The following is a 16147-nucleotide window of genomic DNA, read 5'->3' as shown; positions in this document are numbered from 1 at the left end:
GAAATACAAGGTTTTGCAAAGGTGAATGATGAAAATCATCTTTACATGTATTTGGAAAAATAAAAAGCTATTATAAAAAAGTAGTATTACACAGAAGATCTCCTGGATTCTGTGAGAGGCCACATGAGGTAGTAAGTAAAAAGTTGTTCTCAGAATCAGAAAGACCTGTGTGTAATTTCTCCTTCCTTTCTCAATGCCCCAGGTAATGTTCTTAAACATAAATCATAGAGAAGGTGCCAATCTTCTTTGGCAGTAGGAGCTTCCTTGAAGAAATTCCTTTGCCAGATATAATAGGAGCTTGGGCAGATTCTTGGAACTTGACAAATCTGATAGTTTGAATTATTATTGTTATTCAGTCATTTTCAGTTACAACTAGCTCTTCACAGCCCCATTTGGGGTTTTTCTGGCAAAAATAGTAGAGTGATTTGTCATTTCCTTGTCCAGCTCATTTTATAGATGAGGAAACTGAGATATACCTAGTGAAGTGACTTCATAAGGGAACACTGCTAAGAAGTATTTGAGATCAAATTTAAGCTCACTAAGATGAGTCTTTCTGATTCCGGTCCCTTCATTCTATGCACTGTGCCATCTAGCTGCCTCAGTAAGAATGAACTATTAATTAATAATTACATTTATTATATAATTAACAATTATATTAATATATTCTGAATTTAATAAACTAAATAAAATGGGCATTTCTATATACATTATCTACCAGAAGAAGGGAACTGTATTGAATTTTGAGGCTCTTTTTTAGCACTATAATTTTATTATTTAGTCTAATGATCCCAGAATACTTCTGTCAAACTTCCTTTTCTCATATGTTTAGGGAGTTTTTCTCAAAAGTAGTGGAGGAAATGCCTTGGTGTTATAAACCTACATTTTTATATTTTTCTTTTTTGGTGTTTGAACTCCTTTCAAATTCTTATTTAAAAAAAAATGTTCTTAGTTAAGAAATGAAAATACAAATCCAATACAAATAGAGAGGATTTAGTAGGACATATGCATAATGCTAGCATGAGGTTAATGAGAAATAATTACAAGGAATCAAGGGAAAGAAAGACAAATGGTAAGGAAAACAAAATACCTAAAGACAAAGAGTACAAAGCTTACCACAATAGTGTCTGCTCCTATAACAACATCTGGAGGTCTAAAGTCTTTCTGTAAAAATTAAAATATTTTTTGAGATGTTTTTTTAAAAGTCTCTTATTAATTACCCCATTCCCTCAAAAAAGACTGTCAATGAATTTAGAAAGCATGAAATCATCACCAATACAAAGGTAACATTGCAATTTGGAAATTAGTTGGAAAGAAATAGTTAATAACTGAAAAAAAATAATAAAGTGGGATAATATTAATAAGAATATAACAATAATCATATCAAAAAACAGACTCAAACATATACCATAGCCTTTTAAAGAAAACAAACAACAGAAATACAGTCTACATTAAAAAAGCAGGCGATATAGTGAGTAGAGTTTGGGGTCTATAGTCAGAAAGCCCAAATACTATCTCAAATATTCACTAGCTGTGTGACCCTGGAGAAGTCACTTAATAATAATATCTGATGTTTCTATAGAACTTACTATATGTGAGGCACTTTTTTGAGTCATTTGATTTTTCACAATAACTCTGAGAAATTGATGCTATTATTTTTCTTATTTTATAGATGAGAAAAATATGACAGACAGAGGTTAAAATAATTTCCCCAAGGTCACACTGCTAGTAAGTTCCTGAGACTGGGTTTGAACTAATAATAGTAATAGCTAACATTTATACAGTACTCACTATGTGCCAGAACTAATAATTATTACCTTATTTGAGGCAGATGCTATCATCCTTATTTTACAGATAAGGAAATAGAGATTAAGAGCAAATACAGATTAAATGACTTGGTCACAGTGCTCAACGTGAGGCCGGATTCAGGTCTTCCTGACTCCAGGTCCATCATTCTATCCCTTGTACTACCTACCTGCCAACACTAAACCTCTCTGCCTCAGTTTCCTCATCTGCAAAACAAAAGAAGAATATTATCAACCTACCTCACGGAGTTGTTATAGGGATAAGGTGGGATGTTTATAAAATACTTTATAAATCTTAAAAGAGTCACATGATTTATAGCTGATCAAAAATGGATACAAGGGGAAAGAGTGACAAAACTCAAGTTTTCTGTACCACAGGAAAATTAAGAAGTCTCTTCCCTTCCTATTGGGGCTCATTCTTTTAAAGCCCTCCTCTTCCTTTAAAAGCTCTTCCAGCAGGGATGGGGTATCTTTGGCTAAAGTAAAACAGAATGAAGCACCTGCTTTCTGATCCCAGTATCATATAAAATGATTCTACTCTAGCTCGAGCTTTTGAAGACATAATATCAGAAGAACAACTCTGAAGAGTGGTAAACCAATTTATTCTTTATTATTAAAATTCTGGGTTCCCCACCACTTTATTCCAATTAGGGAGCATCTATTGAGCAATCTAGAAAAGGAAAAAAAGTAAATAAGAGGACAGTTTTGGGGGAGTGGAGAGAGGAAACGATTCAGAACAATTAAATAAATGTTATCCAGTAGGTGGCCTGAAAGAAAAAGCCCTGAGAGAATATGAGCTCCTTTCTAGCTAGCATTTATACAATGCTTTAAAGCTTACAAAGTAGTTTCCAAATATCTCACCTTATCCCCACAAAACTTTGTGATATAGGTGCTGTCATATGACATCTCTTAAGGAAGATGGATTTATCAAAGGTGCCAAAGCCCAAGATAGGTAGAAAGGCACAAAGACACAAAGAATATGTCTGCACTGGCATAAGGATCAGCCAAAAGAAGCAATGAGGATTTTTATGTTTTTAATTCTTATACCTTACTTGTTCTGAATATCACCCCATATTCATAAAAACTGAAAGTATTTCCAAAAGAAGGCAATCTTTACTCAACTGACATAATATCGTGCAATCCAATAAGAGGGCAAACAATAATTTAACAACATGAAATCATACAGAATCCTCTGTATTAAATCCTGCAATCAAGTGATGCAGTGGATAGAATACCTGGTCTGAAATCAGGAGGACTTGAGTTCAAATCCACCCCTCTGATAAGACACTTACTAGCTGTGTGACTCTGAGCAAGTCACTTAACTCTATGTGTCTCAGTTTCCTCATCTATAAAATGAACTGGAGAAGGAATGACAAGCCACTCCAGGATTTTTGTTAAGAAAACTCCAAATGGGGTCACAAAGAATCAGAAATGACTGAAAATGATTGCAATAATGATAAAATAATGCAAAATAAAAAACACATCCCAAAAAACTTACCACATTCATCCTGTTAGCTACTTCAAGGGCCTTTTGTTTTGCTGTTTCCATGGCATACTCATAAGGCGTTGCAAATGAAGTCTTGTCTAGAGTTTCTTTAAATCTGGATGGTACTACCTCAAATCGCAGGCCCTACGACAGAAATTCAGCAAGACTTACTTATATATTCTTACCCAAAGAAAATAAGTGAACTAAAAAGCAGCAGGCACATGATAATTCCCTGATGGAACATAAATTCCTTATGAGTAAGGACTGTTTTATTCATTACACTGGCCTCCTCAATGTCCAACAATGTACTTTCTTACAGGTAACATGGTAGAGCAGTGAATGATGAGCCAGATCTAAGACTTTTGTGGGATTAACCTCCATCTGCCTCAATTTACTCATCTGTAAAATAGTGATAATAACACCTAGCACCCAATAGTGAGGATAAAATAAGACACTTGAGCCAATTCTCTAAATAGTTTAGAAATGAGAACTTTGTCAGAAACACTGGCTATAAAATTTTTTCCCCAGCATTTTGCTTCTCTTCTAATCTTGGCAACATTGGTTTTGTTTAAACAAATCCTTCTTCATTTAATGTAATCAAAATGATCCATTTTGCATTTCATAATGTTCTCTAGCTTGTTTTTTTTTAATTAAAGCTTTTTATTTCCAAAAAATATGCATAGTTTTCAACATTTACCTTTGCAAACCTTGTGTTCCAAATTTTTTTCTCCCTCCCTTCTTCCCACTCCTTCCCCTAGACAACAAGTAATCCAATATATGTTAAACATGTGCAATTCTTCTATACATGTTTCCACAATTATCATTCTGCACAATAAAAATCAGATCAAAAAGGGAAAAAATAAGAAAACAAAATGCAAGCAAACAACAACAACAACAACAACAATAACAAAAAAATGAAAACACTATGTTGTGGTCCACACTCAGTCTCCACAGTTCTCTCTCTGGGAGCAGATGGCTCTCTCCATCACAAGACCTTAGGAACTAGCCTGAATTGCTATTGAAAAAAATAATGTCCATCAGAATTGATCACTGTTTAATCTTGCTGTTGTCTAGTTCTTTGGACATAAACTCCTCTCTTCTCCCCAGATCTGAGAGGTAGACTATCTCCTGTTTTCCTAATTTGCTTATAGTACCGTCCTTTATATATAAATTATAAACCCATTTCCACTTTGGTACAAGGTTTCAGATGTTGGTCAATACCTCGTTTCTGCCATACTATTTTCCAGTTTCCCCAGGAAATTCTGTCAAATAGTGTGTTCTTATCCCAGAAGCTGGAGATTATTATAGTCATAGACTATTGTGTCTTGTGAAACTAACCTATTCCATTGATCCACTACTTTGTTTCTTGGCCAGCACCAACTAGTTTTGATGACTGCTGCTATATAATTGAGTTTTGGGTTTAGTACAGATAGGCCACCTTTCTTTGCATTTTTTTCTCATCAATTCCCTTGAAATTCTTGACCTTTTTTTTCTTCAAGATAAATTTTATTATTTTTTTCCTAGCTCTAAAATGAAATCTCTTGGCAGCTTGATTGGTATGGCATTTTCATGACTCAATTTTGTCATTTACATTATCTTAACTTGATCTACACATATACTTGATATTCTAATTGTTTAGGTCTAACTTTACTTATATGAAAAATGTTTTGCAAAAGTAAGATATTTGTAAAGTGCTTTGTGAATCGTAAAGTTCTATATAAGAACTACATAAATACTGGGGACTGACTGTTGATTAAGGGATCTTATTTGAACTTCAGACTGGATTTCAACTAACCCCCACCCACTGCCAAGCTTGGCAAGGACTTTTTAGAGACCCGGATAACATCCTTCTCAATATCCACAGAACCACTGACTGTAGATGGACATATTGTTTCCTATGGAAGGGCCACAGAAACACAGCAAGTTATGGTTGGCAACCCATTTTTCTCACAATCTAGTAAGGGAGGTAATGTAAGTATGTATTCTTCTTCTTTTTTTTTTTTAAAGAAGGATGGGCCAGTTCTGAAAAGCTGCTTGTGTACATATCTGGGGAATATCACAAAGATATAAATGCAAGTCTTCCTAATATATCATGTCTTTCCCAATCTCATTTTTCTCTCTCAGAAGTCCCATAAAAGAGCATGTTAAGAAAGGAAAAGTTTCTCTTTTAGCATCAAATACAATCAGGAGGCCCTGAGTTCAAATCCAGCCCCAGACAATTACTAGCTGTGTAACCCTGGACAAGTCACTTAACTCTATTTGCCTCATTCCTTATTTGTAAAGTGAGGACACCCTGGAGAAGGAAATGGTAAGTCACTCCAGTGTCTTCACCAGAAAAGCAGACAAAACCTAAATTGGGTTGTGCAGAGTCAGACGCAGCTGAAAAATGACTGAACAACAATATTATTCAGGCTTTAAGGGTACCTGTCCGATACAATTTAATAGACATTTAAAGTAAACAATAGGTGTTCCCTCTTGAAGATCTTAAACAGTTACTTGTCTGTCCACGGCACCATTTACCTGCCCACACTATATACACATCTAAGGTCTTTCATTCACCTGACACAGTGGTTAGTTAACATCCCACTAATTAGGGTTCTTAAATCTGAGGTTAAAACTGAATTAATGATTTTTTATTTGTACTTCAGTCTTTATAATCCCAACTATCATTCATTTAAAAACATCATTGTGGGAGAGAGTCTATAATATACATATAATATTCAATAATATAGATTTCACAATATACAATCCATGCTTGTGAATTGTGATAGATAAGGAGTACGTGTGCTCTATCCACATGATAAAGGCCATGTTTTTCCACTGACGTTCTTTCCTGTATTTTCCTACAATTTTCTTCTCTAATCTGTTAAAATCAAGCACTTGGAATCTTTCAGTCTGGGTTTAAAAGCGAATTTAAAATTCAACATTATTCAATAAAGTATTAAACAACTGTGTGAAAAACAGTTGGCAACGCGGGATACAGAAGTAAAGCACGAAGATAACTGTAACATGCACAATTACCTCAGTATGCATTAGAGAAAGACAAAATAAAGTGCTGCCTTCCTGTGTACCTTGGGCCATTCCTGGCAGGAGGAGAAACAAAATCAAGCTGGTAAAGGGAAAAGGGCGCCGGGTTAGGGTTAGGGGCTGAGGGCGGAGACAGTGTGAGCTTTTCTTTTTACTATAGTCCGGCCTCCCACAGTCTGCGGGGCAGAGAACTGGCTTCTATTTAAAACGTCTGAGGACCACTGGAAGGCTCTTCCTCAGGTTTGGGAGGTCGGGAGGAGGAAGGATGAGATGGAAAAAAGTAGGGGATTTTTCTCCGAACTAACAGTCCCGCGGCTCCTCCTCGCAGTTCTCAGGCAGCCAAATGGAGCAGCTGATAGAATGCGGGGAGAGTTAGAGTGGGGAGACCAAAGTTCAAATCCCGTTTCTGGCCCTTAACTAGGAGTGCGACTCTAGGCAAATCACTTAATCGCTGCGGGCCTTCGTTTCCCTCACCTATAAAACAGGGATGAGAAACCTGCCTCCCAAGTATACTAATTATTACTGTTATCATTAATCCTGAAGCTGTTTGTGAAATATTCTTGTACCCCTCCCCCTTAAAGCACGATATAACCGCTAGTTATTATTGTAATACTATCCTGCAGCACCCTATCTTTCCTTGTAATGTCCACCAAAAAACGGACGTTTCCCATCCCAAGCAGGAGACCGTATTCGAGCTGGAAACGGAGCAAAACGCTTCCCAGGGGTTGGGGAATGGCCGCTGACATAGGAGGACGCCCGGTGTGCTCCGGCTCGGGGAGCACGGAGGATCGGAGGGGGTCGGTTCCCTAAGGGCGGGGGCCAAGCGGCGGAGTTAGAAGGAGAGGCGCCGCCGTAGCACTGGATTCGCGGCTTGGGGCCTCCCTCCTAAGCTCTCCGTTTTTAATGCCCTGCTCCGGGCGCGCGCGCGCGCGAGCACACTCACTGCGCAGTTCAGGATCTCCTGTCTCCGCGGAGAGGCACTGGCCAGCACCACGCGCTTGCTGACGAGCTTCCCGATCACCGGGCACAACACCATCGCGGCCACTGACGCTCTCGCCCTGCAGCTCCCTCGCTTCCGCTGCCGTAGTCGCCGGGCGCAGGGCTGGCCGAAGCAACGGCAGCGCTCGGAACTACTCCCGCTCTATCAGTCCTGCTCCGGAGGGGGAGGAGTGAGTGCGGGAGGCGGCCTATAAACGTCCCAGAACAAGCCCCGCCTCACTCTTTTCTGCGGCGGAATCTGAAGTTTACGGATTTGTCAGCCGCCAGGGCTTTCAGTTCAAACGGTGCTCTCTAAATAACCAGGGGACCGCTAGGTGGCGCCATTGTACACGGAGTGCTGGGTCTCCAGTCAGGAAGCCATCTTCCTGAGCTCAAATGTGACCTCAGACACTTAGTAGCCCTGTGACCCGGAAGAAGTCACTTAAGCCTGTGGCCTCAGTTTCCTCATCTGTAAAGTGATACCGAGAAAGACATGGCAAAGTTTTGCCAAGGAAACCCCATATAAGGTCATGAAAGGTCAGACATGATTGAAAAACGAGGAGTCCAGAACTGAGTCCAAATTTTAAGTCAGACATTTTTACTATAGCTATGGAACCTGGGGCAAGTCCCACGGTGTGGCCTGTCTAAAGTAGGAGTAATAAGGGGACCCATCTCTGTGCCGGGCTTGGAAGTATATTTATTTATAAACCTTAAAGTGTTCTTGGAAAGCCCCCGGGCTTTGGCTGGGCCTTTTTTCTACTGTCAACAAAAAGTTTATTCAGCAGGAGATAGGAGAAGAGACCTGGGGGGAAAAGAGCATTTAGAGAAGACACTGTATTTATTACAATAATAGGTTTAGAATTGGAAAGGAGGTTGCATAATCCAACTCCCTTCTCCCCCTTTATAGATCAGGGCTACTGAAACTTCTCCACTCATGACCCTTACTCGACAGAATTTTTTTTTTTTAATAGTTTTTATTTACCAGATATATGCATGGGTGATTTTACAGCACTGACAATTGCCAAACCTTTTGTTCTAATTTTTCCCCTCCTTCCCCACCCTCATGGCAGGTAGACCAATACATGTTCAATATGTGCAAGTATAAATTAGATATACATTCGACAGAAGTTTTTACAGGACCCTCCAGTATATGAATAAATAAGATAGGTATACAAATGCAAACATTTACTATTAATAAATCACATTCAGTTGCAGGAGAGTCGTGACCCACAGTTTATTTTAAAAAATAATTTATTTAAAACATTTTTTACATTTGTTTTTAAAACTTTTAAAATACTTATTCTACCCCAGACCCCATTAAGAAACCACATGTGGTTTTTTTTTTTTTTTTTTTTTTTTTTCCTGAGGCTGAGGTTAAGTGACTTGTCCAGGGTCACTCAGCTAGGAAGTGTTAAGTGTCTGAGACCAGATTTGAACTTGAGTCCTCCTGAATTCAAGGGTAGTGCTCTATCCACTGCGCCACCTAGCTGCCCCCAAGAAACCACATGTGTGATCATAAATTATAAAATTCTATAAAGACTGTGCTGTCTTTTGTAACTTTGAGAACGTGAAGGAACATTTGGAGATAATCTTGTGAAAAGCCTCATTTTGTAGATGAGGAAACTAAAGCCCTGAAGGTAAGGTGATTTTGTAAATAGACACACAGGAAAGTAAATGTCAATATAATGCGAGTGAAATGCTATCACTGACTAGGGTTATCAGACTCTGAGATTTGATCACATTTGAGCACATAACCCGGCTGGTACATAAACATCCTCAGCAGCTGCATCTGGCCTGGCGGCTGTAGTTTGAGAACCCCTTCAAAAATTAAGAGATGGATAGAAATTTAGCAAGTAGAAGGAAGAAATTCTAAGGATATGGGATGTAATGTGAGGAGGGGTGCAGAGTAGGGAATGCTTTGGGGGATCCATTTTTATTTTTATTTTATTTTTATTTTTTAATTTTATTTATAATTTTTTTGACCGTATATATGCATGAGTAATTTTTTTTTATAGCATTATCCCTTGTATTCATTTTTCCAAATTTTCCCCTCCCTCCCTCTACTCCCTCCCCTAGATGACAGGCAATCCCATACATTTTACATGTGTTACAATATAACCTAGATACAATATATGTGTGTAAATACCATTTTCTTGTTGCACATTAAGTATTAGATTCCAAAGGTATAAGTAACCTGGGTAGATAGACAGTAGTGCTAACAATTTACATTCACTTCCCAGTGTTCCTTCTCTGGGTGTAGTTGTTTCTGTCCATCACTGATCAACTGGTAGTGAGTTGGATCTTCTTTATGTTGAAGATAGGGGAATCCATTTTAAAAGCCATGGAAGAAAATCAAATAAGCTAAAGCAGAAGAGAGAGATTGGCATGAGAGTTTGAAGGACCTTAGATGTGTGACAAAGGGATTCGGACTTTACTCTGGAAGGAGACATTGAAAATCTTTCACTGAATAAACATTTGTTAAGTGTATATTAGGTGTCCAGCGCTGTAGTAAGCCTGCAGATACAAATATGAAAAAACTAAGAAGCTTACAATCTGATAGCAACTGAAAAGCAGGTACCAGAGATCATGATGTTACACAGAGTCTAGGCCAAGCAGAGCTGATGACAAAAAATGGAGAGTTATCTGCATGTTCTGAGATCTCTATAAAGGAAAGCCTTGGGAGAAGTTCATTACTCTACTCTCCAACCCTCCATTCCTAAGGGAGAAGCAACTTGAAGAAGTTGAAAAGGTGCTGAAGCTAGGGGATTCAGGTCAGTTCCAATGGTCTTGTGATGAAGAAAGCCATTTACATACACCCAGAAAGAAGATGGTGGGAACTGAGTGTGGACTACAACACTTTTTTGTTGTTGTTTGCATTTTGTTTTCTTTCTCTTTTTTTCCCTTTTTGGTCTGATTTGTCTCATGCAGCATGATAATTGGGAGAATATGTATAGAAAAATAGTGCATGTTTAACATATTGGATTACTTGACATTTAGGGGAAGGAATGGGGAGAAGGGAGGGAGAAAAAAAAAATTGGAATACTGGGTTTTGCAAGGGTGAATGTTGAAAACTATCTATGCATGTGTTTTGAAAAAAGAAAAGCTTTAAAATATTGAGTATCAATCTACCTGATGATGAGATTTTCTATTCTCTTTCTTTGATTCTGTCTTCTGGATATTTCTTTTAAACCTCTAAGTTGGTCAGCGATTTCTCTGGACATCCACATTAGTGCTAGTTCCCCATTTTCTTCTTTGTTAGAATGTCTGTTTATATCTCTAGAATTTCAAATTTACGTTTCCCAGTCCTCAAGACATGATTTTTCCTATGGAATTTAGGTCGTAATCTATCTTATGTTTTCTCTAAACATTTTAGAATCAGTCTTACAAATTTAGAGAGTGAGTCAGATTGTACCTAGCTTTCTTCTCTTTGTAAGAAGCAATTCTGAGGTAGAGACTCAAAGAACATGTTGTTCTCTACTTCTCTCCCTGTATCTCCCTGTATTTTTTGTTTCTTTGAAAAAAATTTAAACCAGTACCAATTAATGATGATTATTTTGATGATTATTTTAGTACTTTGTAGTATAGTTTAAGATATGAGTCTATGAACCTGTTTCCACATTCCCTGCCTAACTTTTTTATCTTATATTTTCTCATCCTCTGTTTGGTAGTATGATTAATATGGTTGTGAATTTGTAAATTAATTTTAACTTCTATTATACTGTATATGTATATGTATATATATATATATATGTATATATATATATATATATATATATATATATATATATATATATATATATATATATATATATATATATAAATCTAGTACTATTATCTCTTCTGAATTTCCCATCACCAATTGTTTCTTGTACATCTGGATGTCCCACAGGCACCTCAAACTCAACATTTCCAAAAGAGAGGGCTTTCTCTCCAAACCCTATTCTCTTCTGAACTTCCTATTACTAATTTTTAATTGAATATTTTTAATTGACAAAAATTATTTTCTTTGACTTCCATGTCCCTCACACATTAGAAAACAAAACAAAAAATCCAATTTTTTTTTAACAAAAAGGTATAGTAGAGACAAACTTAATTTCTACATTGTCCACGTTCAAAAATACATGTCACAATCTTGACCTGAAAGTCATAGACTTGAGTCTACCACTTCTGTATCAGGAGATAGGTAATATACTCAATTAGGAGTGTTTTAGAATCATGGTTGGTCACCACAATGGAGGAGAAGGCACAGATGTCCAGGCTATTAGGTAATATTCCTGGAGAAAACATTGGTGTGATGAGTGAGAAAACAAAGATTTGAGCTTTTGAGCATGTCGATTTATTAAGCAATACATACCAATTGCATAACAAATAAGGATCAGACCTTTTCAGCTTTGACATTGGAATCCAAGTATAGGGGGAGAGTGTTTTTTATGAATTAAAAACAATGAATCAATTAAGACCAACTAATTAAAAGAAAACAATGAGGAAACAAAATCAGGGAAACTGATTTCTCATTAGAGGAAAGATGGGACTTTCCAAATTGGAATAGAGTGAACAGGAGCAATTTCTTGAAATCAGACCAACAGATGTCCTACTCTCTTGCCCTCAAGTATCTATTCAATCAGAAGAACATGTAACAACAACTGACAGATCACAAAGGGACCAGTTTTCAGGTGTCACATGGGTTACTTGAGATGTATAATTGTGTGAGAAAAATCCTTGCATTCATCTTAATATTTGATTAGATTTCTTATCAGCATAATTTAGATTCTTAATTAATAGTCTTTAAGCAACAGGTAGAAGTAGTCCAGTTTCCCAGCCATAAGATGAAGTCAATGTGGTTAGCTCAATTGCTGCTTTAATGCCCTTATTAGGGAGAACATAGAGAAAGGTTACCTAAGATATCTAAGCACAGATGAATTCTGCTTTGGATCATTATTGAAAATTCCCAAATTCATGAAATCATAGATTCATTTGAGTATGAATGACATAAGTTTTATTTTTTATCCATTGGCAAGTTCAAATATATAAATAATATAAACATTTAATAATAATAGATAAATATATATTTATAGGAACATAAATAGAAAAAATAGAAAAAATAACCATATGAATGGAAAACAACCAAGTCATCCTATGACATTGTATATGATTGTACAAGTCTTTTTTAAAAAAATTAATTTTTTATATCATCATAGTTTGATCCAATATCTTTCTTCCGCCCTCACAAGAGAGCTAATTCACATAACAAATATAATTTTTTTAAATGACAAAAAAAGGAAAGAAAACAAATACAACTGATCAATATGTTGAAAGAGTTCAAATATATGTGCAAAGTACAACAGTTGCTTTGGACCTTCTACCTCTACAAAGACATAGGTTGGGGATGTCCTCTCATAGTTCTTTTGAACCATGCTTGATGATTTTACCATATTGACTTTTGATAATTTTCTGTATGGTTGTTCCTTTCATTTATATTGTAGATATCATTGTGTATGTTGTCTACTTGGCTCAAGTTCATCTAGATCTATTCTTCTGTGTATGACTCAAGTCATATCTTTTTTATGTTAAAGTATATGTTAAATACAACTTATGTATATATATCCATACAGTTATTTTGCTGCACAAGAATTGGATTTTGAAATAATATACAATTAATCTGTGAAGGAAATTTAAAAGATGCAAGTAGAAATGCTATGTAGTAGTTTACACTCATTTCCCAGAGTTCTTTCTCTGGGTGTAGCTGGTTCTATTCATTATTGAACAAATGATTTGGTTCATCTCATTGTTGAAGAGAGCCATGTCCATCAGAATTGATCATCATATAGTATTGTTGATGAAATATATAATGATCTCCTGGTCCTGTTCATTTCACTTGGCATCAGTTTATGTAAGTCTCTCCAGGCCTTTCTGAAATCATCAGTCATTATATCTTATAGCATGGTATTATTCCATTACATTCATGTACCATAATTAGTCATTCCCCAATTGATGAGCACTTACATTGTTTTCTATTCTTTGTTATCAGAAAAAGTGCTGCTATGAATATTATGGTGTCATGGAGACTTTCTTATCAATAACTTGTTGTATAAGGTTAGTAATGGAATTTCTGGTTCAAAGGATGTGACCATTTAAATCAATTTGCATTTAAATGCTAAATTGCTTTCCAAAATAGTTACATCAATTCATAATGTTACCAACAATGCATTAATGTGCCTATCTTCCCGAAATCCCTCCTTTTTCGTAATTATTGTCATTTTGCAGGGTATTAAGTGAAATCTCAGGGTTGTTTTGATTTGCAATTTTTTTATTAAAGTTTTTTATTTTTCAAAACATATGCGTGGACAATTCTTCAACATTAACCCTCACAAAACCTTATGTTCCAATCCTCCCCTCTCCCCCACACCCTCCCTTAGATGATAAGTAGTCCAATACATGTTAAACATGGTAGAAATATATGTTAAATCCAATATATGCATTCAGTTTCACCCTCTCTCTGGGTGTAGATGGCTCTCTTCATGACTGAACAATTGGCACTGGTTTGAATTATCTCATTGTTGAAGAGAGCCACATCCATCAGAATTGATCATCACATAATCTTGTTGCCATGTATAATGATCTTCTGATTCTGCTCTTTCCACTTAGCATCAATTCATGTAAATCTCTCCAGGCCTCTCTTGATTTCAGATCCTGCTGGTCATTTCTTACAGAAAAATAATATTCCATAACATTCTTGTACTATAGTTTATTTACCATCTTTTGCCAATTTGATGGGGAGAATAGGTAGAAGCACAAAGTTGTTTTGATTTGCTTTTCTCTGATTATTAAAGATTTTAGACATTTTTATATTATATGATTGTTTATGTCCTTTTATTCTCATATCAAGAATTGTTTAATATGATTTGTTCATTTATCAAATGGAAAATGGCTCTTACTATGATAGATTTGTATGAGTTTCTTATGAGTTTTAGATGTAAGACATTAAAATAAGTAAACAGATCTTAAATTAAAAAAAATTGGAAATACTTTGTTCAGAAGACAAAAAATTTAAAGAAAAATATTTTTAGGGATATGAGGAGCCATATCAGAAGACTATTTAATATTACTCAATACATTTTTAGGAAGTAGGTGAGTCATCACATATATTGATTGTGGTAAAGTTCAAAGCACTTTACTCATGATAAAGTAGTTTCCTTGGTTGAATATACTGAACAAAGATCAGGTTATACAAGGTCAGTTGTGAAACTATTGATTTTTCTCCAAATGTTCTTTTTCATTTGGAAAACAAAAGATGGATCAAAATAAAACAGAATTGAAGTAAAGAAACTTTTTACCTATGACTTATATATGTGTAATATGATTCTATGCAAGCACAGTAAGATCAATTCCTCAGTTCAAGAGCTAGACAGAACATTCATAATACTCCATGGGTCTTGTAGATAGATTTCAGGAGGTTTATGAATATGGCTAGGAAAACCTTTATATCTTTATTTTCACCAACTCTGATTTAAATTTAGCAATTACTTCAGTTGTGAATGTGAACTAGAAGTGTGAAAAATATTACCAGCTGTCACCACTCTTGAATATGGCTGAACTAGATTAAAATGCAATTGGGAAATATTAAATAAAATAAATAGAAATGAAATGGAACATAAATATGTCAATTTATGACTTTTAAAGTCAATTTAATCTTCAGGGATCCTTATGACCAGTTTAGGCTTCCCTCTCAATTCTATCTTGTTTTAATAGACAAAAAGATATTCAGATACTCTGAGAAGGTTTCACCAAACTACCAAAGATGTCCATGACACAAAAAGCATTTTAAGAATTCTTGAGCAAGATGACATAAAAAATCTTTGTAGAATCATAGAATTTGTATGAGAAAACTCCTTGTATCAATCTTCAGATTTGACCAGGTTTCTGGACAGCATAACCAAGGTCTTTACTTAAGGATCTCTAAGCAACAAGTAGAGGTGATCCACATTCTCAGCCACTCAGAGCTTAGTTCAAGCAAGGCAATAATGTTTTCCCACAAGACAGAAATTGGACTAGGCCTATTATTGAATAGATAAGTGAACTAGTCCAGAACTGAGTCACAAGATGAAGTCAGTGTGGTTCTCAACAGACCATCATCAATCAATGCTGAAGCCACTGACTGTTTACCTTGGGTTGAAGTCAATCCTTCTTTAGACAGATTTCCAAATGAAGAGATTTTGAATGCCTCTGGGCTTTTCTCTTATGGCAAAGCACCTGGTGTTGATTCTATTCCAACTGATTTAGAACATGGGGATTCTCCATTGCTCATAGAAAAACTGACTGAAATTTCTTGGATTATATGGCAAGAAGAGATTATGCCCTAGGATAATGCATGAGAAAGATCATTTTATATATCTTTCAAGTCCATTGTCCATCTCCATAAAGGTAAAGGTAAAGGTAAAGCAAATAGATTGTTTTGTAATAATCATGGAGGAGGTCTTTCCATTGGTATGATGCAGGGGGTCTTTCAATCATTGTTGGCAAAATTCTTGCTGGAGTCTCCCATAGTAGGCTTATCCTTCACCTGGAAGATAGTCATCTACTTGAGAATTGGTGTGGCTTCAGAAAGAGCTGAGGAATGGTTAATAAAGTGTTTATTGCCTGACAACTCCAGGAAAAATGCCAGGAGCAGAACAGAGGTTTGTACATGATGTTTGTCTATCTGACTAAGCCTAAGCCCTTTGATACTGTCAGGCATGAGAACTTGTGAAAAATTATGTCAAAATTTAGTTGGCTAGAGAAATTTTCAGTGTTGCATGTCAATTTAAATGGAGGTACACTTTCCTGCTCTCTAAATAATGGGTGATATTCTTGCAAT

At 36.0% G+C, this 16147-nt stretch overlaps 1 protein-coding gene across 3 annotated transcripts in view; it reads right to left on the bottom strand.

Annotated features, from left to right (window-relative positions):
* ASMTL (acetylserotonin O-methyltransferase like) overlaps positions 1-7498 on the bottom strand; it is a 53325-nt gene extending 45827 nt beyond the window's left edge. Inside the window, exons 1-4 of one of the 3 annotated variants that reach the window (XM_074300250.1) lie at positions 7259-7434; positions 3301-3432; positions 1973-2009; positions 1114-1161 (exon numbers count right to left, since the gene is read on the bottom strand). Coding sequence is in view for 2 of the 3 variants with exons in the window: in XM_074300248.1 (XP_074156349.1) it covers positions 1114-1161; positions 3301-3432; positions 7259-7351 (273 nt within the window). In the remaining variant the exon portion in view is untranslated. Of the gene's footprint in view, positions 1-1113; positions 1162-1972; positions 2010-3300; positions 3433-7258 lie in introns of all 3 variants that reach the window. The other 2 variants (XM_074300248.1, XM_074300249.1) reach the window with 2 other exon arrangements.
* Between the last annotated feature and the right edge of the window lie 8649 nt (positions 7499-16147).

Source organism: Sminthopsis crassicaudata, chromosome 3 (genome assembly GCF_048593235.1).
Source record: "Sminthopsis crassicaudata isolate SCR6 chromosome 3, ASM4859323v1, whole genome shotgun sequence".
In the NCBI taxonomy this organism is placed as follows: domain Eukaryota; kingdom Metazoa; phylum Chordata; class Mammalia; order Dasyuromorphia; family Dasyuridae; genus Sminthopsis; species Sminthopsis crassicaudata.
The sequence above is the reverse complement of the archived record's forward strand: the minus strand, read 5'-3'. Positions and strand labels throughout refer to the sequence as shown.